At 43.9% G+C, this 27,634-nt stretch overlaps 1 protein-coding gene across 1 annotated transcript in view; it reads left to right on the forward strand.

Annotated features, from left to right (window-relative positions):
- Positions 1-27,634, forward strand: part of LOC134965067 (sulfotransferase 2B1-like) — a 64,983-nt gene that overhangs the window by 27,417 nt on the left and 9,932 nt on the right. Inside the window, exon 4 of the mRNA XM_063941631.1 lies at positions 1,082-1,176. Within this exon, the coding sequence (XP_063797701.1) occupies positions 1,082-1,176 (95 nt within the window). The remainder of the gene's footprint in view (positions 1-1,081; positions 1,177-27,634) is intronic.

Consider the following 27,634-nt stretch of genomic DNA (forward strand, 5'->3'; position numbering starts at 1 on the left):
TTGGTCTTTAATATCTTTTTCATTATTTTATTTTCTTTTAACCACAAGGAGATGTACTGTAGTTAAAAAGTTGACAGTTCTGCTGTTGACAGTCAACAATGTTGACCACGTAATGCCAACAGGAGATGCTAACTCTGAAGCATGTTAACCGTGTTAGCGTAATAATTTTCTTTACTGTAATGTTTAAAGTGATAATGCCGAAACAGTCAACATGCTTTAAATAACATACGTACTGTGTCGGCATATCACACATATCCCTCCACAAGTGTTTCCTAACACCATGCAAGTGAATAAAACTGAGAAGATACATAAGCACATCTAATGCAGACAGTATATAAATAGACATATAATACAATATAATTACAGTCTGCAGTTTGAATAATTATGTGGAGAAAACATAATGGGAAGGGGCTGCTCCTACGAGCTTACAATTAATAGGGGAAGACTTGAGTACACTTTTCAGACAGCCAGCTTGTAACCAGGGGTATTGCACATAAGAGCACATAGGGGGTAATTCTGAGTTGATCGCAGCAGCAAGCTTGTTAGCAATTGGGCAAAACCATGTGCACTGCAGGGGAGGCAGATATAACATGTGTAGAGAGAGTAAGATTTTCACATGGTTTTGCTCAACTGCTAACAAATTTGCTGCTGCGATCAACTCAGAATTAGGCCTATAACCTGGGTTGCTGTGCAGTCTGAAAGGGCCCAGGGGAAAGTAGCGACCAGGGTTGAACACATTTTGAACCCGGGTTGCTATGCAGTGTGAACAGGTTGCTGGGTTGATGTGTCCCGTTTCCCATTCACACTGTATGGACGGGCAGCGCTTGGAGATCATCTGACGTCACTAGCCCAGCAATATGCCGGGCTGAGGACAGCACTGTGAAAGGGGCTCAGAGGGACTAATAGAAGGTGAAAGTCTAGTGCAGGCATAATTCTGTGAAGGTGGTAATGTTAATACTGCAAAAAATATGTATACCTGTTCTTTATTGTTTATCTTATACTTTTAATTTTCTTTATTATCACTAACAATAGTCTCAGAATATTTGTCAACATCTCCTTTCATATCCTCAATTTCCTGAAGTTCCATTTGGTTCCTGGTTTGATCATATCAAAGGCTGGATGCAGATGATAGACAAAGAAAACTTCCTGTTTGTCACATATGAGGATCTAAAGCAGGTAATTGTTCTATATTCTAAACACTTTATACAAAAATACACTGAGTTGTAAGTTTTTGGGCGCTTCTTTCTCAAACTAAAACTAGATACTCCAAGTATCATAATACAAGTAAAACAGAATGCATAAGTGCATTATTTTCAACGCAGGTACAACTGAGGAAGGGTAGGCAGACATCTATACTTATAATAATGTTGTAATGGTTGTGTCTGTACATAGAAATATTTTTGGAGAAATATACTCCTTGGGACTGTGTATGAACTACGGAGAGAAACTTTTTCTTAAGTATTTTTGTTTGATTGTCTGTTCGTTCCGGCATCACACAAAAACTACTGGATGAATTTGTATCATGTTTTCACTGTTGTATAGCTTAGTGACCTTGAAAGAAACTGAGGTACAGTATGTACAATGTTGAAGTGACATCAGGGAGACAAGCAATAAAGAAAAAACAGACGTTTGACACTCGGCTCTTGCAATGTGCAGGCTCCTCAAGCCTAAAATGACTATATGTATACAAATATAATTTTTTGGGGACAAACATACTTCTAATGACTGTTTATGAACTATAGAGACATTTTTTTTATTAGAATTTCAATTTGCATAGGCTCCTCAAGTCCAAAATGACTAGCTCAGTGGTTTCCAAACTTTTTTGAATCACGGCGCCCTAGAATATCAGAATTTTTTTCACGGCACCCCTAGGCCAAAAATGTCTAATTGAGAAATTTAGAAAGAAATATTCATTAAGTAGATCGCGTTTATATTTCATTCTTAGGATCAGTTGTGTGGTGAGGGACAAGATTTGGGAACCTCTGGACTAGATGTAAATATACATATAAATATATACAATATATACATGTATTGCACACCCTGAACACAGACAGTTATATATGGCACCTTATGAAATTGCAGAATGTGTCTCATGAACTCATGAAATTTCAGTATACATGTCAATCCAGTAGGTGGCGCATCAAGCATCTGTTAGTGCTAATCCACGAATGAAAATCTGCAAATATTGTTTACAAAGAAATTTTGTGATCAAAGTCTACAATATAAAATATACATCACATATTAGATGCTACTACTGTCATTGTAAAATTAGATCTGATAAGCAATAACAGACTAGCCATGGGCAAATGCTAGTATGTTATAAGAACATGGGCGTAACTATAGTGGGTGCAAGGAGTGCCACTGCTATGGGGCCCAGAGATTTAGGGGGGCCTGGACCCAGGTTAAAAAGTTGCAAGCCAATTTCCCAGATTTGCCTGCTAAGCAATTGCATACCTGTTAGGGTCTCCTGCCCTGTGCTGCCACGTCGTCATGGCAACCGGGAGACAAGTGCTAGCGGAGTAACCTGAGCGCAGCTGATACTCCGGTTCGGGTCTTTTGCTGTGCAGTGGTTACAGGCTCTGTGCACGGCAGGGGATCCGGTGCTGGTTTTTGTGCCCACAGTCTGTGAGGTCTGAGTGGGGCGTGGACAGCACCTGCTTTATAAGGCCTCTTCTCAGGTTAAGCAGATGCTGCTGAATCTTTGTTGGTTAGTCAGTTCCTGAAAGTTAGCCAGTACTGTGTAGCTTTGTATTTGTTGTTGCTTACTGCAAATAGGCCTGGGGATTTGGTACTACACTCTGCCAATCCAGACCTAGCAGTAAGACTGGAGTCAGTCGTTTAGCTTGCTGGGGTTCTTTTACTACTCTGTGAACTTAGCAAGTTTGCGGCTGTATTCTAAGACTTGCCTGCCTAAATCCTGTCTCACTGTGCAAGGTGTCAGGTGTCAGTTTAGTGGCAGTAAGCTGAACCTGTGCACTGCAAGTGAGAATTAGGATTGTGGAGACTCTCCTTGTGTCTATAATTCCATCTCTGACCAAGGAGTTTACTGCCACACCCGTTGGTAACCCTTTAGGGTTTTGCTGTTGCCCTTAGCAACAGCATTTCGGGTTCTCTACGTATTAAAACACAACATCTTGCTTTTCCCATCTGAGCATTACTAATACTAGGGAGACACCCAGTTCCTTGGCCTCTGGGCTTCTCTGTTCACTTTGTGTGTATTTTGTTACCCTATCACCTTCTGTGTCTGTCTGTGAGTTCATTTGCTTTGCATACCTATCCGTTCAGACACCAGTACATTCCTGCAGGCACTGGTGTGCATAACAGTTCAAACACCAGTACATTCCTGCAGGCACTGGAGTGCATAACAGTTTTGACACCAGTACATTCCTGCAGGCACTGGTGTGCATAACATATTCAGCAGCCCAATACTCCTGTTGAAATTTTGTGGGAATATGGAGCATACCCCTCAAAATACGTTGCAACAGGTGGTCGATCAGGTGCAGGTCCTGACTCGACAATTTAATGATTTGTCCATTAAAATGCACACCTCCCAGGCCGCTGGCGGAGCTCCCGCAGCAGCAGCACCTTCAGGGGTTAAGGAGCCGAAAGTAAATCTCCCGGATCGTTTTTCTGGAGATCGCTCGCAGTTCTTTTGTTTCAAGGAGAGCTGCAAGCTATACTTCCGGCTTAGGCCTCAGTCTTCTGGGTCGGAGATTCAGCGGGTGGGCATAGTGATTTCCTTGCTACAAGGAGACCCACAGGTCTGGGCATATGGGTTGCAGCCTGACTGTCCGTTGCTTAAAAGTGTTGATGCTTTTTTTACGGCACTGGGCATGTTGTATGATGACCCTGACAAGACGGCCTCAGCCGAGGCTCAGATTTCGATCCTTAAGCAAGGGCGAAGGCCAGTTGAGGTTTACTGTACGGAGTTTCGGAGGTTGGCCCATGATACCCAGTGGAATGACCCAGCCCTGAGACACCAGTACCGAAGAGGTCTTTCTAACCAGATAAAGGACCAACTGGTACAATATCCCTTGCCTGATAGCTTGGATCAGCTCATGCAGTTATCCATCCGGGTGGATAGACGGCTGAGAGAGCGTAGGCTTGAAAGGGAGACTGAGGTTTCCTTCTTTCCCAAGGGAACCTCAGACTCTGAGGAATTTTCCGAGGAGCCTATGCAGATTGGGGCTACCCGCCTCTCCTCGCGTGAGAAGACGCGGAGGTTCTGTTTGTACTGTGGGAATAAAGGTCATGTGGTAGTATCATGCCCAGAAAAGCCGGAAAACTTCAGGGCCTGAGGGTGATGGGAAATATCCTGTCAGGCCAGAAGTCAGAATTTCCCAAGAAGACTTTTATCATTCCAGTGACCTTGAAGATCCTCGGTCAAACTGTCAAGACTGAGGCCTTTATGGACAGTGGGGCCGACGGGGTTTTTATGGACCGCCAATTCGCCCTGAAACTCTCTGTTCCCTTAGTACCCTTGGCATCGGAAATTGAGATTTGTGGGTTAAACGGGGAACCATTATCCCAAGGTAAAATTACCTCTTGCACTAGCCAGATTTCTTTGTTTATTGGAGCCACACACTCTGAAAAATTGTCCTTTTATGTGACTGTCTGTACTTTTGCCCCATTGGTGTTGGGGTTACCCTGGTTAAGGGCCCACAATCCTCAATTTGACTGGGTCTCTGGGGAGATTCTTAGTTGGGGTACTGATTGTTTCAGGAGTTGCTTGAGCCTTCCAGTCAGGCTCTCGCAGCTAAGTTTGCCAGGATTGCCAGGGTGTTAGGCAGATTTTGCGGACGTGTTCTCCAAAAAAGTTGCAGCGGTACTATCTCCCCATCGCCCCTATGACTGTGCCATTGATTTGTTGCCAAATGCTAAGCTTCCCAAGAGCAGGTTGTACTCCCTGTCACGTCCTGAGACTCAGGCTATGGCAGAGTACATTCAGGAGAACTTGGCTAAGGGATTTATCAGACCTTCACAGTCTCCAGTTGGGTCAGGGTTCTTCTTCGTGGGTAAAAAGGACTGTTCGTTGCAACCCTGCATCGACTTCAGGGAATTGAACCGTATCACGATTAAAAACTCATACCCACTGCCTCTCATTTCGGTCTTGTTTGACCAGCTTCGTACTGCCACCATTTTTTCTAAGATTGACCTACGCGGTGCGTACAATCTAATCCGAATAAGAGAGGGGGATGAATGGAAGACTGCCTTTAATACCCACTCAGGGCATTATGAATATTTGGTGATGCCTTTTGGGCTCTGTAATGCCCCGGCAGTCTTCCAGGATATCATGAATGATGTGCTCAGGGAATATTTGGATAGATTCTTAGTTGTATACTTAGATGACATCCTAATCTCCCATTCCCTGGAGGAACATCGGAAGCATGTACGCTTAGTCCTCCAGAAACTCAGAGACCACCGGCTTGGGGCGAAGCTGGAGAAGTGCGAATTTGAAGTTCAGCAAATCGCATTTCTAGGATATATTATCTCCCCAGAAGGTTTCCAAATGGAGGGTTCCAAGGTACAGGCAGTCCTGGATTGGGTGCAGCCCACTAGTTTGAAGGCGCTTCAGCGTTTCCTGGGCTTTGCGAATTTTTATAGACGATTTATCGCTGGATTTTTGTCTATAGTGGCGCCTTTGGTGGCACTCACTAAGAAAGGGGCGGATGTTGCTCACTGGTCTTGTGAGGCTAAAGCGGCTTTTGCCCGTCTCAAAAGGGCATTTGTATCGCCAAGGTGCTGCGACACCCAGATCCAGAGCGTCCTTTTGTGGTGGAGGTGGATGCCTCTGAGATGGGTATTGGGGCAGTGCTTTCTCAGATGGGAGTGTCTGATAATCGCCTTCATCCCTGTGCTTACTTTTCCCGTAAATTTTCGCCTGCCGAGATGAATTATGACGTGGTTAACCGGGAATTGTTGGCTATTAAGGATGCACTCGAGGAGTGGAGACACTGGCTTGAGGGGGCTAAGTTTGTGGTCTCAATTCTCACCGACCATAAGAATCTGGCATATTTAGAGTCAGCGAAGCGTCTCAATGCCAGGCAGGCACGATGGGCTTTGTTTTTTGCTCGCTTTAATTTTTTGATAACATATCGCCCTGGGTCAAAAAACATCAAGGCTGATGCGCTCTCGCAGAGTTTTGCTCCAATCCAGGAGACCACCGAGGAGCCGTTGCCCATTGTGTCCCCATCATGTATTAAAGTGGGCATTACCCAGGACCTCTTATCATTAGTCCTTAGAGCACAGGAGCAGGCTCCTCCAGACCTTCCGGTAGGTCTTTTGTTTGTGCCTCCTAGGTTAAGACAGCGAGTGTTCCTGGAATTCCATGCCAAGAAGTCGGCAGGTCACCCGGGTATTGCCAGAACTCGGGAGTTGCTATCTAGGGCGGTGTGGTGGCCCTCGGTGGCTAAGGATGTGGATCAGTGGGTTCGGGCATGTGACATCTGTGCCCGAAATAAGACTCCTAGAGGGGTTCCTGTTGGCCCATTACATCCACTCTCTATCCCATCTAAGCCATGGACCCACATTTCAATGGATTTTGTGGTGGACTTGCCCAAATCCTCGGGGATGACAGCCATCTGGGTTGTCGTTGACAGGTTTTCGAAGATGGCGCACTTCGTTCCACTGGTTGGGCTGCCATTGGGCAGACGCCTGTCTGATTTATTTATGCTGCATGTTGTGCGTCTCCACGGGTTGCCACTTGATGTGGTCTCTGACCGCGGATCCCAGTTTGTGGCCAAATTCTGGAGGGCATTTTGTTCCGATCTCCAGATTTCTGTCAGCTTGTCGTCAGGCTACCATCCGCAGTCTAATGGGCAGACTGAAAGGGTGAACCAGTCCTTGGAGCAGTTCCTCAGGTGTTATGTCTCCAAGTGTCAGACTGACTGGGTTGCTCATCTGTCCATGGCGGAGTTTGCCTATAACAACGCGGCTCACTCTGCTACAGGGATCTCTCCCTTCCTTTGTGTGTATGGGCATCATCCTAAGGCCAATTCTTTTGACCCCCTGGACTCCACGCTTGGTGGTTCCTCTGTGGTTTCGGTCCTTAGAGGTATTTGGCGGAAAGTGAAGAAAGCCCTTGTGTCTGTGTCATTAGTGACCAAAAGGGTTTTTGATAAGCGGAAAAGACCCTGCAGCTTCAAATTAGGAGACTTCGTCTGGTTGTCTACCAAGAATTTGAAGTTGAGACAGCCATCTCATAAGTTAGGCCCCCGGTTCATCGGCCCTTATAAGATCACCAGGGTTATCAATCCGGTGGCATTTCAGTTAGATCTGCCCCGTTCTTTGGGTATCAATAAAACATTTCATTGTTCCCTTTTAAAGCGGGCGATTAGTAATCCTTCTTCCAGTGGAAGACCTTCCCCTCTTCTGATACGTGGCCAGAGGGAGTTTGTTGTTGAAAGGATTCTTGACTCCAAGATGGTTCGGGGTCGGCTGTCATTTTTGGTGCACTGGAAGGGGTATGGCCCGGAGGAGCGGTCGTGGGTGCGCAGTTGTGATCTTCATGCCCCCAGACTGATACGCTCTTTCTTCTCGCAGTTCCCCGATAAACCCGGTGGTAGGGGTTCTTTGACCCCTCGTCAGAGGGGGGGTACTGTTAGGGTCTCCTGCCCTGTGCTGCCACGTCGTCATGGCAACCGGGAGACAAGTGCTAGCGGAGTAACCTGAGCGCAGCTGATACTCCGGTTCGGGTCTTTTGCTGTGCAGTGGTTACAGGCTCTGTGCACGGCAGGGGATCCGGTGCTGGTTTTTGTGCCCACAGTCTGTGAGGTCTGAGTGGGGCGTGGACAGCACCTGCTTTATAAGGCCTCTTCTCAGGTTAAGCAGATGCTGCTGAATCTTTGTTGGTTAGTCAGTTCCTGAAAGTTAGCCAGTACTGTGTAGCTTTGTATTTGTTGTTGCTTACTGCAAATAGGCCTGGGGATTTGGTACTACACTCTGCCAATCCAGACCTAGCAGTAAGACTGGAGTCAGTCGTTTAGCTTGCTGGGGTTCTTTTACTACTCTGTGAACTTAGCAAGTTTGCGGCTGTATTCTAAGACTTGCCTGCCTAAATCCTGTCTCACTGTGCAAGGTGTCAGGTGTCAGTTTAGTGGCAGTAAGCTGAACCTGTGCACTGCAAGTGAGAATTAGGATTGTGGAGACTCTCCTTGTGTCTATCATTCCATCTCTGACCAAGGAGTTTACTGCCACACCCGTTGGTAACCCTTTAGGGTTTTGCTGTTGCCCTTAGCAACAGCATTTCGGGTTCTCTACGTATTAAAACACAACATCTTGCTTTTCCCATCTGAGCATTACTAATACTAGGGAGACACCCAGTTCCTTAGCCTCTGGGTGTCAAAGTCAGAAAAATATCACGCTGCACGTTGCCATATATGCACCTCATGTGTGTGCACGCTACATATTTAATCAAAATAATGTATTTTATAAGTTAATATTCCCCTGAGTCCAGCAGGTATCAGTGGGTCTCAAATGGCTCTTTGACCTTAGAGATTCCCCAAACAATAGTTTGCATGTTGGGAGGGCTTCACATCTTCATATGCATAGTTAAGCACAGGAATAGTAATTGAAGATTAATTGTATTCCGAATCAGTATCTTTCCCGCAGACGGAGTACAATAGCCTTTAATTACACTGAGCTTTGAGACTCAATGAGGAGGGCCAACACCTGTGTTTACGAAATGGGGCTGGATTTGTCTCCAGAAGAATGATTGCTGAGATGTCATTGTCTCAACTGAGAGTGGACAGTGGGACAGTATTCGCCAAACAATAGCTTCCCACAAGACAGGAATGTGTTAGTCATCATCCATTGTTTTGCATAACCAAGGCCACTGATGCAGCTGGCTCACATGCTGTGAGGGACACACACACATCCTGTTGTTGACACACCCCCACAGCTGGAATGAGGGTATGATATACCCACTGGAGATCACAGGGCTCACTCACTCACACAGCTACCTGGCACCCAGCAGCATGACGGCTACATCCCCAGGACTGACCTCCAAGCTAAAGGCTAAGTATTGAATTCACATGGCTAGATAAGGAAATATAGACAGATTGCTTTAAGGTCAATGGTGCTGGTTTAAATAGGATATTGTAACTTGTTTGTGTGATAGATCTGGGAATCTGTGATGGTAGCTGGGACATTAGACAACCTGTAGCATAGCATTTGTGGTATTTGTTTGCCTATGGTGATTTAAAATAGATTGTGCTGGTTTGTTATAATATATCTTGTTAATCATGAATACCACCATGCAGTTACTTTTGAATATGTGCTTGTAGCAATGGCAGGCTGATACTTGTGGGTACCTGGTGGTCTGGTCTTGTGATAGCTCATATGCTCTGGTTATTGAGATACTGTGTTTGCTTGAAATTGTGAAAGGTGATTTAGATGGTTTGGAATTGTAAAATCAGAACATAGGCATTGTTTTGAGGCTTGGACATTTTGGAATAAAATGGAGTATTGTGTCTTCTGCTATGTGATTGTGGTGTAGCAGAGAGTGCCATGTGTTTGGACCTGCAAATCTAAAATGGCTGCTAGCATCCCCCTTTCAACCATGTGTTGCAGTCCTTGGAATCATGGGAGGTTTCCCGAAATGGAGTCTAGCTTCTGTCCCATGCGGTATTGTAGGGTTGTGTATATAGGGACAGCCAGTATGGGTAAGCTCAAGTATTTTCTCCACAAAGATTCTCAGCATTGACTAACATGCGCAGCGATTGTTCCTCACATGTGTAAGCTTCTCTGCAATCATATTGTCTTTATTGTTATTGTGAGCCATCTCTCTCTCTCTCTCTCTCTTCTCTTCTTTCTCTCTCATTTTCCCTTAAACATAATTGTATTGTATTTCCTGTGTAGTTATCTGGTTAGTTAGTCTGTGTTATATTGTAGTGTGTGACTTGTACTGTATTACTCTTTTTGCAAGTAATAACATTCTTACTAAAGGCGTTAGAACCTTAGACCGGTATTTGATTGGTTATTATAAATGCATAAAGGTTTCTCAGAGCGTCATAGTCGCACATACAGCTTTTAAGCTAACAAGGTTACACTGCATTACATCTACACATTGTCACTGCACAAATGTTTACAGTATAAGTACATTCCTTAAGGTATAGTTAAGGGAGTACCCTTGCGGTACTTTTTGCGCCAATTGCGTACTGTGTTCTTTAACCTTTAACGTGTTTTTAATAGGACAAATATTATAGACATTGTCAATTGGGGGACTCGTCCTCCGGTCTTCACATATCTGCACTAGGTAATTTTAGCAGACATTATCAGGTCAGCAAAGGGCGGAGAAGGTAGTATCCCTCGTTAAACCGTTTGGAGGTCGGGGATACTGCAGTGCTGACCAGTTAATTGTCTGCTTCACCTGGTAAGGAGTGCTGAGGGAATTCGGGAACTGGAAGGTAGGAACAGTACGTTATTGTCTTTGAAAATCGGTTTGTTTTTTTTAATTTCTATTTGGTGCCAACTACACACGCAGATTGGATGGTTTGTCTGTTTAAATAGGTTTAAAAATTATTTTTAATCACTCTGCATAGCATGATAACTTTAGGAGTTTGAATGATGACTTTCTTTGTGACAAGAAGCAGCATGGTCTGTCCACCATTTTGTGTGACCCTCATGGAGGTGAAAGGGGGAGGAGCAGCGGCCATTTTGGGAAGGTCACATTTTTTTATTTATTTTTTTTCTCCCTAAGCGGCTGATTTTCAGTTGACTCAGGAAATAATCAGCCATCCATTGTCAAAAAGAAATCATCATTTAATGAGGTTTTTTTAATGCATTTATTTAATCTATATCATAGTCAATCATAAGTAATAGTGATTGGTACTTATATGTAATATCTATATGCGTGTGCTTACATCAATGAATGTTATTAGATTAAATTTAGAATTGCATGTTCATTTGTGTAAGTTTCACATCTCACCTTCCTGTTTGCCATTTGCATTGATAAACGTGCTAAGAGAGATTTGTCGCTATTTAAATAGTTAAAGTGTAAAAGTAATACATTAAGGGGTAAATTGTAAAAAACGTGCACAGCTTGGCCTGAGATACAAGGAGAGACCTGTGTGGTGCTTGGTAGATGATTACAGTTAAAAATCATCTACATTGATAAACGTGTAAATTGTGTTACGGTGGACATTTGCTTTGCGTCCACGTGTCTCTAACAAAGGACTGAGACTTGCGTACGCAAAGGCCGACGCACGCAGCGTAAATTACGCAACGGAGCGTCTGGGTACGCCCACGTAACTCAAATCACATGATAGTGTTATTTTAGCAGGCGAAGAGGTGGCAACGCGATAAATAGCGCAAGTCGATTTTTGTGTCCAAAATTTAGAATAACAGATCCTTCTCCAAATTTACAACACATCTGGTCTAAAGAGAAATTTCTGCGCAGAAATAGAAATAGAAACAAAAGTGTACATGTGATGAGTGAGTGTTTTGTATATATAAGTTTATACAATTTTCAAGGTTGAACCACAAGAAGTCGAGTTCTCGCAGAGGTACATGCATGTAAGTGTCGTACATGGTGGCTAGGGAGGCATCCCTTGTTAAATATAAAATTTGAGCAGTAGAGTATAGCAGACCAGGAGGTCATACTGTAGCACAGACCAGGAGGTCCAGAACAGACCAGGAGGTCCAGGTACAGCAGACAAAGAAGTCCGCTATAGATAGAGATAAGTAGCACAACCCAGGGGGTTGGTGCAGAACCCATATAGGCCAATAAAGCTCTGGCTGAAGGAATTCGCAGCCGAAATTTTCGATTCCACTGGTCGCTCTGCACATAAGATTAGTTGCTTATGTGCTGAACGATTGTACCGCACGTAATTGTGTGCATTAGTTAGTCTGACCAGTACCATTTGTGTACGAAACCGGTCATAAACACTATTTGTACATTCTGACGTGATTTGTGTAATTTTTTATTTTCTGAAGGGAAGTTCGCTGGTCACTCAGGAATTATCCAACAACCAACAGTTACTGGAAAGGGTTAATGCTCTGCGGATTACACTCACATGTTCCAGTAAACGAAGGTTCATAGGGGCCCTGGGTCGAGTACGCCAGCGCTAAGGCAGTGTGTAGGTCGTATTGGTCGGCGTGGGCGAGTGAGTGGGGTACTCGGTAAACCGCCACCGTCAGCCTATCTTGAACATTTTGGTTTTGTAAGGGTTCGCTGAAGACCCTGATTGAAGGTCAGAGGTGGTGAAAGCAACGCCTACAGGTATGGGGGCCAATTGTTCAGGTAGGGGGCGATCAACCTCGGTTCGGGTTGATTCAGTGAACCGACCAGTCGGGTCGGCAAGGTACGTAATGTGTGAAAAATACGGTTCACACACAGAGGTTTTATGTGATGAATGGGAGAGAATGACTGTACATGACGGGGAGAAATTCCCAAGAGTAGGCAGCTTTAGCCCAGATGTGTTACTAAATCTAAGGAGAAGGATAGGTCTCATTAAATCAGTAAAGAGACGGATCAAACATTATGATTGTTTAAAATTATGGCAACAGGAAAGTGAAATGCAAAGAAATTTTAACTTACATATCTGACTCTCATCTTGGGAAGAGAGACATGGCAATGGAGAGGATTATGGTTGCAGAGAAATGGCACAATGTTGTACAATAAAAATGCACTTAGTAACTGTATTAAGAACGAAAGTAACAAATGTAATAATGTTTATAAAAATGAAAGTGTAAAAATCACAAATGTTAACCTGTGCAAGTCGCACCCCATGTCAAACTTCCCTCAGGAATACAAACAAGAAAGTGAGCCCAGAACGATGTCGGCATCTCTTCCAGAAGCCATCCTACAAGACATCCAGGTGGACGCGACCAAATCGGTAAAGGCAATAATCAAACCCCCTAACGGAGGGTCAGGTGAGGTCGTGTCCACAGGTACGTACAATGTTTTATATCACGCACAAACAAATGTACCCTATATTGTAAGACCAACACAAAGTGATGTAATTGAATTTAGTCCTGTCAGGATGATCACAGTCCCCAATGGGAAGACTGACGATCAGGGAATCATTCCCGTCAAGGACAGTGCAATGCGCCATCCCTGGTCCCAGACAGAATTGAGATCAATCATGTCTGATTTCCCAGATCCTAGGAAAGATCTAAGTGTATGATCAAAGATTCACAGAAGGTATATCAACTCCCTAGACAACGACATAATCATGGTATCCAAGGAATCAGGGAGGTACAGGGAAAGCGGTTGATGGTGATGAGCATCCAAGCGTTTGAGGAGACATCAAATCAACCAAGACCCCATTTCACTGACACTTGGAGGAAGCCCAGGGTTTGTGATCTTTGCAAAAGAGAAGGGCATTATGCCAGTAACTGCAACAGCCCACATAAAGTCAGACCCCCTAGACATGAATATGAGCATGAATATGACACACCAAACTATAAAAGGTGATCATTAGGACTGATGGTAAGCCTGAGGTAACAGTTAATAAATTGGGAGGTCATTCCCTGAAGACACAGGAATGACCGGGTGAAACGTTGTAAATGTATCTGTGAAATGTTTCTTTTCTCTCCCCATCTCTGATGATTATTGATAGGACTCAAACATTGCATATCTGCTTGGTCTTTGCAGAAGTCTACCAAACCCCAGCAAGACCTATCCGCATCAATGTATCCTGGCCAGATACAGAGGGTGGAGTATGGAGGTGCTGGTGGGAGGGACTGCGCAAGGAAGCCATTGGACATGTAGATATGACAGCCTGATGATCTGACAATGTTTTAAAATGTTTGAAAAATGTTTTTTCCCCCTGTTGTTTATTGTTGACTTATGTAATATATATGCATATGAATTGTTCTCTCTTTCTTTGTTTTTTTTTTGTTTTCTCTCTCTTCTCACTCATGTTTTCATGTTTTAAAGATGGTATGTCACACATCAGTTAGACAAATGGTAATGCAAGATTTTTGCTCCTTACAGAAAGTTCGCTGGTTTGGAAGGAATATTGCATCACCGGAATGTTCGGTTGGAAGACTGAGAGACAGCACCTTTGAGATGACAGCAGAACAAGAAGAACAACAAGACGAGAGAACTAATTATCGTAACAAGTTTCTCTCCCCCTCAAACGGTTTCCCTGTACCCCCATTACAAATTTCTCCTTTTTCTCCTCCTGTAAGATGGACTCGCCCCAAGAGACTGTGATCCGGATTTTCCTGTTGACCCTGATGTTGACCAGAGCAGTCTGTTTCGGTGAGAGTACCAGTGAGGTCGAGAAAGGATCCAGAAAGGTTCTGATGACTGAGACGGAGGTGTAAATTTCCAATAGCAACACAATCACCAAGCAAAGGCGAGTACCGGAAACGATCTAGCAGCCTATTGTCTATTTGTAAACATTGTGAAGGATTGTTAGCTGAAGAAAACTGTATCTGTAGGCTCTGTGACAATGTAGTTGAGGATGGGTGCATTAAGAAATGCCAATCCAGTTTTAATATCCACATGGACCGGCATCCATTGAGTGACTATCACTCCTTAGTGGGTAGTGTGTTAAATAAGACAGATTGTTGGGTATGCTCTCAAGTACCTCAAGGTCATAGCAAATCAGGGCTAGTACCATTTCCTTTAATGGTAGGGGAGGTACTTGAGCTAAATGGTGGGAGACCGGTGGACAGGAGGTTTAATATCTCCAGTCCTCCTAGCTTGAAGCTCCACCAATATCATGTGGATAGATCCCTAATATGTTTTAACATTTCCAATCCCCGAAAGCCGGGAAATTGGGAAGTGTCAGGGAGTAACCAAACCATGACCTTTTCACATAGAGCCGATAGAATGCCAACAGATACAGAACTTATACGCCACATAGCCAGTAGAGGAAAATCTTTCCGGTATATGTATACCCTAGGAAGTAGGATTACGAAAGTTGGAGAGGTATCACCAGGATACTGTGCACATATCGTACAAGCTGATACGTGTACTAGACAGATGGGAGAATTAGGGGTAGGAGATTTCACATGGAAGATGTGTAATATGGTTATGTCCTACTCTGTCCCATATGTTCTCCCCGATGATGCATATTTCATATGCGGGAGGAAGGCGTATAAAGTGGCTTGCCCCAAACTCTGAAGGATTGTGTTATATTGGAAAAGTACTACCTGAGGTAATGAGTCTAAGGAGTGAGGAAATTATAATTCCAATGGATTTGATTTATGACCCAACGGTAGAGACAATGATGTGATGAAAATGCGATTATACGGTCCGTTTCTTTCACCTGTTTTTCCATTTTCTCCAAGGTAAAAAGACCCACTTGGACGAGGAATTTGATGATCCTGTATACAGACAACGGATGGATTAAAGAAGAAGTTTTGACAACCTTATACACAGATATTTGATGAACTATGCCATAGACCCCCAGTTTCCCTAGAAATTTTAAAATTACGCTAGCCCAACACTTTTGTAAGTCTATGGACATTGACAAAGCTTTTTGCTCGCACCTTATGAGCAAAAGCGCAAAGAAGACTGCATTCAACAGACACCGAACAAGACTTCAACCGACAAATGTTCATTAACCTGACATAGAATACCACTGCATTTACCATAAGTGTTCTTTATCTTCATCTCTACAACCCTCAGGTAATGACACACATAGTCGATAGGGAATACAGGCACAGATATCAGCAATCACATATCCCCCCCATTCATGTATCATCAACTAAAATGTGCTCCCCCATTTTTGTTACAACCACAGCCGAAAAGAGTTCGGTAGAGTTTGACAGCCCATCCACAGACCCTTAATACGGGATAAGAAGGAATTCAAATGTATACTTCGCAATACCTTGAAGCTTGATTTAAAACACGTACGGCACGATGATACATGACCCCCCCCAAACATGGATTCATACACGCATGCTTCTGCTATCTCACTAGGTCATACCCTTTTCCTACCTTCTTCTCTCCTCCCTTACCCAATCATAGAAATGTATTTACATATGACATATATTTTTCTCTTTTTGAACTGTTTTAGGAAGTGGCAGTTATTGGTGACTGCCAAAGGGTGGACTGTCAAAGTCAGAAAAATATCACGCTGCACGTTGCCATATATGCACCTCATGTGTGTGCACGCTACATATTTAATCAAAATAATGTATTTTATAAGTTAATATTCCCCTGAGTCCAGCAGGTATCAGTGGGTCTCAAATGGCTCTTTGACCTTAGAGATTCCCCAAACAATAGTTTGCATGTTGGTAGGGCTTCACATCTTCATATGCATAGTTAAGCACAGGAATAGTAATTGAAGATTAATTGTATTCCGAATCAGTATCTTTCCCGCAGACGGAGTACAATAGCCTTTAATTACACTGAGCTTTGAGACTCAATGAGGAGGGCCAACACCTGTGTTTACGAAATGGGGCTGGATTTGTCTCCAGAAGAATGATTGCTGAGATGTCATTGTCTCAACTGAGAGTGGACAGTGGGACAGTATTCGCCAAACAATAGCTTCCCACAAGACAGGAATGTGTTAGTCATCATCCATTGTTTTGCATAACCAAGGCCACTGATGCAGCTGGCTCACATGCTGTGAGGGACACACACACATCCTGTTATTGACACACCACCACAGCTGGAATGAGGGTATGATATACCCACTGGAGATAACAGGGCTCACTCACTCACACAGCTACCTGGCACCCAGCAGCATGACGGCTACATCCCCAGGACTGACCTCCAAGCTAAAGGCTAAGTATTGAATTCACATGGCTAGATAAGGAAATATAGACAGATTGCTTTAAGGTCAATGGTGCTGGTTTAAATAGGATATTGTAACTTGTTTGTGTGATAGATCTGGGAATCTGTGATGGTAGCTGGGACATTAGACAACCTGTAGCATAGCATTTGTGGTATTTGTTTGCCTATGGTGATTTAAAATAGATTGTGCTGGTTTGTTATAATATATCTTGTTAATCATGAATACCACCATGCAGTTACTTTTGAATATGTGCTTGTAGCAATGGCAGGCTGATACTTGTGGGTACCTGGTGGTCTGGTCTTGTGATAGCTCATATGCTCTGGTTATTGAGATACTGTGTTTGCTTGAAATTGTGAAAGGTGATTTAGATGGTTTGGAATTGTAAAATCAGAACATAGGCATTGTTTTGAGGCTTGGACATTTTGGAATAAAATGGAGTCTTGTGTCTTCTGCTATGTGATTGTGGTGTAGCAGAGAGTGCCATGTGTTTGGACCTGCAAATCTAAAATGGCTGCTAGCATCCCCCTTTCAACCATGTGTTGCAGTCCTTGGAATCATGGGAGGTTTCCCGAAATGGAGTCTAGCTTCTGTCCCATGCGGTATTGTAGGGTTGTGTATATAGGGACAGCCAGTATGGGTAAGCTCAAGTATTTTCTCCACAAAGATTCTCAGCATTGACTAACATGCGCAGCGATTGTTCCTCACATGTGTAAGCTTCTCTGCAATCATATTGTCTTTATTGTTATTGTGAGCCATCTCTCTCTCTCTCTCTCTCTCTCTTCTCTTCTTTCTCTCTCATTTTCCCTTAAACATAATTGTATTGTATTTCCTGTGTAGTTATCTGGTTAGTTAGTCTGTGTTATATTGTAGTGTGTGACTTGTACTGTATTACTCTTTTTGCAAGTAATAACATTCTTACTAAAGGCGTTAGAACCTTAGACCGGTATTTGATTGGTTATTATAAATGCATAAAGGTTTCTCAGAGCGTCATAGTCGCACATACAGCTTTTAAGCTAACAAGGTTACACTGCATTACATCTACACATTGTCACTGCACAAATGTTTACAGTATAAGTACATTCCTTAAGGTATAGTTAAGGGAGTACCCTTGCGGTACTTTTTGCGCCAATTGCGTACTGTGTTCTTTAACCTTTAACGTGTTTTTAATAGGACAAATATTATAGACATTGTCATGGGCTTCTCTGTTCACTTTGTGTGTATTTTGTTACCCTATCACCTTCTGTGTCTGTCTGTGAGTTCATTTGCTTTGCATACCTATCCGTTCAGACACCAGTACATTCCTGCAGGCACTGGTGTGCATAACAGTTCAAACACCAGTACATTCCTGCAGGCACTGGAGTGCATAACAGTTCTGACACCAGTACATTCCTGCAGGCACTGGTGTGCATAACAATACCTCCCAAAATAACCGGTCCTGACAAATATCAGACATTAATATACAATCCTTCAGGTTTTTTTTTTCTGAACTACAATTTACTGAGGAAAAAGGATACCTGCACATAAATGAATTGTAACATTTGTAGCAGAAGTAGCCACTACATCCTTGATTGCTACTTTTATATATTTCTTACTGTTTTAGGCATCTGGTTATGTTCGTGTTGTCTGCTGTCCAGTAATGTGGATTTTAAATGTTTTATTGTGTAAAATAAATATGTATTAATTAGGAACCACCGTAATTTTGTGATTAATTGGTTCTCTAGCGCGGCCATTTACATTTGTTATCAGCTGTTCCTCCATTTGAAACTTGTGCAGATAAGTTTCTAGGGTCTGTCACAACTAAACCAATAATAATTTGTTTCACTGATCATTATTACATCCACATCATTTTATACATATATATTACAATCATTCGCGCTATCAGGAGGGACAAAATGCTCTGCTCCAGGACTTTTCACTGAATTTGTGATTGCCATCACCTGTTTTGAACAGGTTAATGGGTAATAAAGGTGTTTCACCACAGGTGATGGCAAGCATACATTAAGAGGGGAGACCAGGAGCAGAGAATTCTGTCCCTCCTGCAGAGGGTCATGTTGGGAGGTATGCATTTGGGTCTGATCCATAGCCCAGCCTGAACAGTGTGACATTACATTTATAGTGAAAGGACTGTGTAGTGGATGTTATAACGGTAAGTGGGCACATAATGTGGCATCATTTGAACTGAAGGCCGCTGTAATTTTGTACAATATGAACTGAAGGCCACTGTAGGTTGTCATAATCTGATCTGCTCATTGTAATGTGGAAGGCATATAAAGTTACATAATAAGAACTGGAGCACTTTAATGTGGCACAGTATGAAATGGAGGCACTGTAATGTGGAATAATGTGAACTGGGGCACTGTAACGTGGCATCATTTGAACTGCAGAGCACTTTAATTTGGCACTGTATGAACAGGGGGCACTGTAATGTGGTATAATGTAAACTCGGGATGGTGTATGTCATAATGTGAAATAGGTATACTGTGTGGCATAATGTGTACTGGCAGCCCTACAATGTGATATCATGTAAACAATGGAACTACAATGGTTCAGAAAATAAACTAGGGCACTACAATGTGGCATCATATTAATTAGGGCACTACTAACCAATTTGTCTGGTTGACCATTTTTGTCTGCTTTTCAGTGTTTGGGAGCAAATAGCCAATTGTCATTTGCTCTCATCCATTACCAGCTTTCCCTTCCATCCAGCCAGATTTGACAATCAATCTTCAGGTGTATGGCCAGCTATACTTTAGTGATATATTGTGCCATTGCATTGCATAATGTTTAGTGTGTACGTGGGCACAATATATTATTACATTGCATGGGCCATGCAAGACCGTTGAATTGTTCAGGTGGTACCCAGGTTTAGAATCAGTAGCAACTCTGTTTACACACCCATGACATGACCACGGAATGTTATTCTTACGTGTGAATGCCCCTTGTTTGCCCACCTGACACCTTATAATGCCAGGTGATGAAAATGGGGGGGTGGCTCATGAACACAGCATTCCTGCAAAACCACACCCCTTTACCCAAAGCCACCACCCCTTTTTGGGCAGATGCACCTTTGGGGCGCAGAAGAGTCCCGACTTAGGGATGAAGAATGTTAGGAGGTATATGTATGTATGTATATATATATATATATATATATATATATATATATATATATATTATTAGTGATGTGCACCGGACATTTTTCAGGTTTTGGTTTTGGATTCAGTTCCACTGCCGTGTTTTGGATTCGGACATGTTTTGGCAAAACCTCCCTGAAATTTTTTTGTCGGATTCGGTTGTGTTTTGGATTCGGGTGTTATTTTCGAAAAACCCTAAAAAACAGCTTAAATCATAGAATTTGGGGGTCATTTTGATCCCATAGTATTATTAACCTCAATAACCATAATTTCCACTCATTTCCAGTCTATTCTGAACACCTCACACCTCACAATATTATTTTTAGTCCTAAAATTTGCACCGAGGTCACTGGATGACTAAGCTAAGCGACCCAAGTGGCCGACAAACAAACACCTGGCCCATCTAGGAGTGGCACTGCAGTGTCAGACAGGATGGCACTTCAAAAAATAGTCCCCAAACAGCACATGATGCAAAGAAAAAAAGATGCGCAATGAGGTAGCTGTGTGACTAAGCTAAGCGACCCAAGTGGCCGACACAAACACCTGGCCCATCTAGGAGTGGCACTGCAGTGTCAGACAGGATGGCAGATTAAAAAAATAGTCCCCAAACAGCACATGATGCAAAGAAAAAAAGAGGTGCAATGAGGTAGCTGTGTGACTAAGCTAAGCGACCCAAGTGGCCGACACAAACACCTGGCCCATCTAGGAGTGGCACTGCAGTGTCAGACAGGATGGCACTTCAAAAAATAGTCCCCAAACAGCACATGATGCAAAGAAAAAAAGATGCGCAATGAGGTAGCTGTGTGACTAAGCTAAGCGACCCAAGTGGCCGACACAAACACGTGGCCCATTTAGGAGTGGCACTGCAGTGTCAGACAGGATGGCAGATTAAAAAAATAGTCCCCAAACAGCACATGATGCAAAGAAAAAAAGAGGTGCAATGAGGTAGCTGTGTGACTAAGTTAAGCGACCCAAGTGGCCAACACAAACACCTGGCCCATCTAGGAGTGGCACTGCAGTGTCAGACAGGATGGCACTTTAAAAAAATAGTCCCCAAACAGCACATGATGCAAAGAAAAAAAGATGCGCAATGAGGTAGCTGTGTGACTAAGCTAAGCGACGCAAGTGGCCGACACAAACACCTGGCCCATCTAGGAGTGGCACTGCAGTGTCAGACAGGATGGCAGATTAAAAAAATAGTCCCCAAACAGCACATGATGCAAAGAAAAATGAAAGAAAAAAGAGGTGCAAGATGGAATTGTCCTTGGGCCCTCCCACCCACCCTTATGTTGTTTAAACAGGACATGCACACTTTAACAAACCCATAATTTCAGCGACAGGGTCTGCCACACGACTGTGACTGAAATGACTGGTTGGTTTGGGCCCCCACCAAAAAAGAAGCAATCAATCTCTCCTTGCACAAACTGGCTCTACAGAGGAAAGATGTCCACCTCCCCCTCATCCTCTGATTCCTCACCCCTTTCACTGTGTACATCCCCCTCCTCACAGATTATTAATTCGTCCCCACTGGAATCCACTATCTCAGGTCCCTGTGTACTTTCTGGAGGCAATTGCTGTTGAATGTCTCCACGGAGGAATTGATTATAATTCATTTTGATGAACATCATCTTCTCCACATTTTCTGGAAGTAACCTCGTACGCCGATTGCTGACAAGGTGAGCGGCTGCACTAAACACTCTTTCGGAGTACACACTAGAGGGGGGGCAATTTAGGTAAAATAAAGCCAGTTTGTGCAAGGGCCTCCAAATTGCCTCTTTTTCCAGCCAGTATACGTACGGACTGTCTGACGTGCCTACTTGGATGCGGTCACTCATATAATCCTCCACCATTCTTTCAATGGTGACAGAATCATATGCAGTGACAGTAGACGACATGTCAGTAATCGTTGGCAGGTCCTTCAGTCCGGACCAGATGTCAGCACTCGCTCCAGACTGCTCTGCATCACCGCCAGCGGGTGGGCTCGTAATTCTTAGCCTTTTCCTCACAGCCCCAGTTGAGGGAGAATGTGAAGGAGGAGCTGTTAAAGGGTCACGTTCCGCTTGACTTGACAATTTTCTCACCAGCAGGTCTTTGAACCTCTGCAGACTTGTGTCTGCCGGAAAGAGAGATACAACGTTGGTTTTAAATCTAGGATCGAGCACGGTGGCCAAAATGTAGTGCTCTGATTTCAGCAGATTGACCACCCGTGAATCCTGGTTAAGCGAATTAAGGGCTCCATCCACAAGTCCCACATGCCTAGCGGAATCGCTCTGTTTTAGCTCATCCTTCAATCTCTCCAGCTTCTTCTGCAAAAGCCTGATGAGGGGAATGACCTGACTCAGGCTGGCAGTGTCTGAACTGACTTCACGTGTGGCAAGTTCAAAGGGTTTCAGAACCTTGCACAACGTTGAAATCATTCTCCACTGTGCTTGAGTCAGGTGCATTCCCCCTCCTTTGCCTATATCGTAGGTAGCTGTATAGGCTTGAATGGCCTTTTGCTGCTCCTCCATCCTCTGAAGCATATAGAGGGTTGAATTCCACCTCGTTACCACCTCTTGCTTCAGATGATGGCAGGGCAGGTTCAGGAGTGTTTGCTGGTGCTCCAGTCTTCGGCACGCGGTGGCTGAATGCCGAAAGTGGCCCGCAATTCTTCGGGCCACCGACAGCATCTCTTGCACGCCCCTGTCATTTTTCAAATAATTCTGCACCACCAAATTCAATGTATGTGCAAAACATGGGACGTGCTGGAATTTGCCCAGATGTAATGCACGCACAATATTGGTGGCGTTGTCCGATGTCACAAATCCCCAGGAGAGTCCAATTGGGGTAAGCCATTCTGCGATGATGTTCCTCAGTTTCCGTAAGAGGTTGTCAGCTGTGTGCCTCTTATGGAAAGCGGTGATACAAAGCGTAACCTGCCTAGGAACGAGTTGGTGTTTGCGAGATGCTGCTACTGGTGCCGCCGCTGCTGTTCTTGCTGCGGGAGGCAATACATCTACCCAGTGGGCTGTCACGGTTATTTAGTCCTGAGTCTGCCCTGCTCCACTTGTCCACATGTCCGTGGTTAAGTGGACATTGGGTACAACTGCATTTTTTAGGACACTGGTGACTCTTTCTGATGTCTGTGTACATTTTCGGTATCGCCTGCCTAGAGAAGTGGAACCTAGATGGTATTTGGTACTGGGGACACAGTACCTCAAGCAATTCTCTAGTTCCCTGTGAATTAACGGTGGATACCGGAAACACGTTTTTCACCACCCAGGCTGCCAAGGCCTGAGTTATCTGCTTTGCAGCAGGATGACTGCTGTGATATTTCATCTTCCTCACAAAGGACTGTTGGACAGTCAATTGCTTACTGGAAGTAGTACAAGTGGTCTTCCGACTTCCCCTCTGGGATGACGATCGACTCCCAGCAGCAACAACAGCAGCGCCAGCAACAGTATGCGTTACACTCAAGGATGCATCGGAGGAATCCCAGGCAGGAGAGGACTCGTCAGACTTGACAGTGACATGGCCTGCAGGACTATTGGCTTTCCTGAGGGAGTTGGTGGTGTGGTTTGCAGGAGCTTGGTTACAAGAGGAAGGGATTTAGTTGGCTGTGGACTGCTTCCGCTGTCACCCAAAGTTTTTGAACTTCTCAATGACTTGTGATGAATGCGCTCTAGGTGACGTATAAGGGAGGATGTTCCTAGGTGGTTAACGTCCTTACCCCTACTTATTACAGCTTGACAAAGGCAACACACGGCTTGACACCAGTTGTCTGCATTTCTGTTGAAATAATTCCACACCGAAGAGGTGATTTTTTTTTGTAATTTGACCAGGCATGTCAATGGCCATATTCGTCCCACGGACAACAGGTGTCTCCCCGGGTGCCTGACTTAAACAAACCACCTCACCATCAGAATCCTCCTTGTCATTTTCCTCCCCAGCGCCAGCAACACCCATATCCTCATCCTGGTGTACTTCAACAGTGACATCTTCAATTTGACTATCAGGAACTGGACTGCGGGTGCTCCTTCCAGCACTTGCAGGGGGTGTGCAAATGGTGTAAGGCGCCACCTCTTCCCGTCCAGTGTTGGGAAGGTCAGGCATCGCAACCGACACAATTGGACTCTCCTTGGGGATTTGTGATTTAGAAGAACGCACAGTTCTTTGCTGTGCTTTTGCCATCTTAACTCTTTTAAGTTTTCTAGAAGGAGGATGAGTGCTTCCATCCTCATGTGAAGCTAAACCACTAGCCATGAACATAGGACAGGGACTCAGCCGTTCCTTGCCACTCCGTGTCGTAAATGGCATATTGGCAAGTTTACGCTTCTCATCAGACGCTTTTAATTTTTACTTGTGGGTCATTTTACTGAACTTTTGTTTTTTGTATTTTACATGCTCTCTACTATGACATTGGGCATCGGCCTTGGCAGACGACGTTGATGGCATTTCATCGTCTCGGCCATGACTAGTGGCAGCAGCTTCACCACGAGGTGGAAGTGGATCTTGATCTTTCCCTATTTTACCCTCCACATTTTTGTTCTCCATTTTTTAATGTGTGGAATTATATGCCAGTAATATATCAATAGCAATGGCCTACTACTATATATACTGCGCACGACAACTAAAATGCACCACAGTTATGGATGGATAGTATACTTGATGACACAGAGGTAGGTAGAGCAGTGGCTTAATGTACCGTACTGCTATATATTATATACTGGCGGTCAGCAAAATTATGCACTGTCCTCCTACTATATATACACTGCACCACTTAAATGCACCACAGGGATGGATGGATAGTATACTTGACGACACAGAGGTAGGTAGAGCAGTGGCCTACTGTACCGTACTGCTATATATTATATACTGGTGGTCAGCAAAATTATGCACTGTCCTCCTACTATATATACACCGCACCACTTAAATGCACCACAGGGATGGATGGATAGTATACTTGACAACACAGAGGTAGGTAGAGCAGTGGCCTACTGTACCGTACTGCTATATATTATATACTGGCGGTCAGCAAAATTATGCACTGTCCTCCTACTATATATACACCGCACCACTTAAATGCACCACAGGGATGGATGGATGGATAGTATACTTGATGACACAGAGGTAGGTAGAGCAGTGGCCTACTGTACCGTACTGATATATATATTATATACTGACGGTCAGCAAAATTATGCACTGTCCTCCTACTATATATACACCGCACCACTTAAATGCACCACAGGGATGGATGGATGGATAGTATACTTGATGACACAGAAGTAGGTAGAGCAGTGGCCTACTGTACCGTACTGCTATATATTGTATACTGGCGGTCAGCAAAATTATGCACTGTCCTCCTACTATATATACACCGCACCACTTAAATGCACCACAGGGATGGATGGATAGTATACTTGACGACACAGAGGTAGGTAGAGCAGTGGCCTACTGTACCGTACTGCTATATATTATATACTGGTGGTCAGCAAAATTATGCACTGTCCTCCTACTATATTTTCACCGCACAACAACTAAAATGCACCACAGGTATGGAAGGATAGTATACTTGACGACACAGAGGTAGGTAGAGCAGTGGACTACTGTACCATACTGCTATACTGGTGGTCACTGGTCAGCAAAATTCTGCACTGTCCTGTCCTCCTATACTACTATGCAGCACAGATATGGAGAGTTTTTCAGGCAGAGAACGTAGATATTTTCAGCACACTCAGCACAGATATTTGCAAGCACACTGAGCACAGATACTTGCAGCACACTGAGCACAGATATTTGCAGCACACTGAACACAACTGAGAGGATGCTGCACATCCTCTCCCTATCATCTCCAATGCACAAGTGAAAATGGCGGCGACGTGCGGCTCCTTATATAGGATACGAATCTCGCGAGAATCCGACAGCGGGATGATGACGTTCGGGCGCGCTCGGGTTAACCGAGCAAGGCGGGAGGATCCGAGTCTGCCTCGGACCCTTGTAAAATGGGTGAAGTTCGGGAGGGTTCGGATTCTGAGGAACTGAACCCGCTCATCACTAATATATATATATATATCTATATATCTATATATATATATATCTGTAGAAATCACCCTTTAAAAATCTTGTGTTTAACACTGAGCTGGCTCTTTACTTTTACTGCAAGTTTAAGGTGAGCTTTTTGGGGTGGGATCCCATCTATTGTTCGGCTTGCTTAATGTTTGTAAATGGTATGGTGAACCTGAAGTATTCTTACCTACGTTATTGAATTCCTCTCTGGAAGATGGCTGGAGAGGAGAAGCAGGTGGGTGGTGACGGGTCCGGGTTAACTGCATCTTTAGTCCGTGTCCCCTCATGGGGAAACTGTTGCGATTGGCTCATATTTGCATAGGGGGGGGGGGGGGGGGGTGTCTAAAATGCCATGATTAGCATATATGCCGGAAGGGTGTACCCTCTTCTGGAGCTATGGTGGAATATCTGAAAACCTGTGGTGTCTCATGCAGGATCTGGGAAAGTAGGCGTCTGTGACCTGAATAACCTAGAAATCTGGTGAATTAATTGAGACAGTCTATTGATCTAACACCCAGTGGGATACTAACATGAATCCTAGAATATGACAGCTTATATTGCCCTACAATTCAGTGGTCAGAAGTCTTAAGAAAACACTTGTAACTGAGTTCTGGTACCTTGCTTGCCATAAATGTCTAGACAAAACAGCAGTCTCCCAACACATTCAGATACATAGGTAAAGAACAGAGCAATACCAGTTGCAAGACTGAGATTACTATAACTGCTTCATAAAGTTTTCTCCTAGAGCAGTCTGCCTTTTCTGTAGCTCACTATATGCTCACACATGTATCAAGCTCCAGGTAGTAGAGATTTATTATTTCTGGGTGTTTTGAAAAGGAACATGCTGAATTGATAACTGCAGGAGGCAGACACACAGTGAGGTAGTTAACGTGATACAAGTGAAGATGCACCAGTTGCTGTACTACTACTACTAGAAGTTGCTATGGTACAGACTGAAAGCTAGCTGAGGTCAGGAGCAGGTAGCGGGTAAGACCAAATTTCAGTATATAGATGAAGTCCGGACAGGAGACAAAAGTACATCCTGTAGCAATTTGGAACATACTGTAATTTCAGCACACAGGGTAGGCATAATCTATCACCAGTACAGATTTGTTGGATGGTGAGCCTAATAAAGCCTGAAATAGCCAATAGTAAGAGACCTGACTCTCCAGGAACGAGCAGTAACAAGTATATAGTCTACAGGCATCCATGGAGACAGTGTCGGACTGGGGTATGAAGGGCCCACTGGGGGAATGCTGTTGTAGGGGCCCCAGCTTATGGGTGTGGCCAGGCTACAGTGGGGGCATGGCCAGCCACCACAGAGGTTTGGCAAACCATTACAGAGTACATGTTCTGTGCCCGTTGGTAAATATATAATAAACCATATTCTTGTGAAGTATAACATAACATATGTTAGGGTCGAGTCTGGCACTTGCAACCACCCTTGAAGCTCTGCTGAGGTGCGAGAAGAAATATGTATAGGGCCTAATTCAAGGTTGATTGCAAAACAACATTTTCCTTTAATGGGCAAAACCATGTGCACTGCGATATAACATTTGCTGAGAGAGTTAGATTTGGGTGGGTTATATTGTTTCTGTGCAGGGTAAATACTGGCTGCTTTATTTTTACACTGCAATTTAGATTTCAGTCTGAACACACCCCTCCCAAATGTAACTCTCTCTGCACATGTTATATCTGCCCCACCTTCAGTGCACATGGTTTTTCCCATTAAAGGAAAATGTTGTTTTGCAATAGAGA

This window comes from Pseudophryne corroboree, chromosome 10 (assembly GCF_028390025.1).
Source record: "Pseudophryne corroboree isolate aPseCor3 chromosome 10, aPseCor3.hap2, whole genome shotgun sequence".
NCBI classification, from domain to species: domain Eukaryota; kingdom Metazoa; phylum Chordata; class Amphibia; order Anura; family Myobatrachidae; genus Pseudophryne; species Pseudophryne corroboree.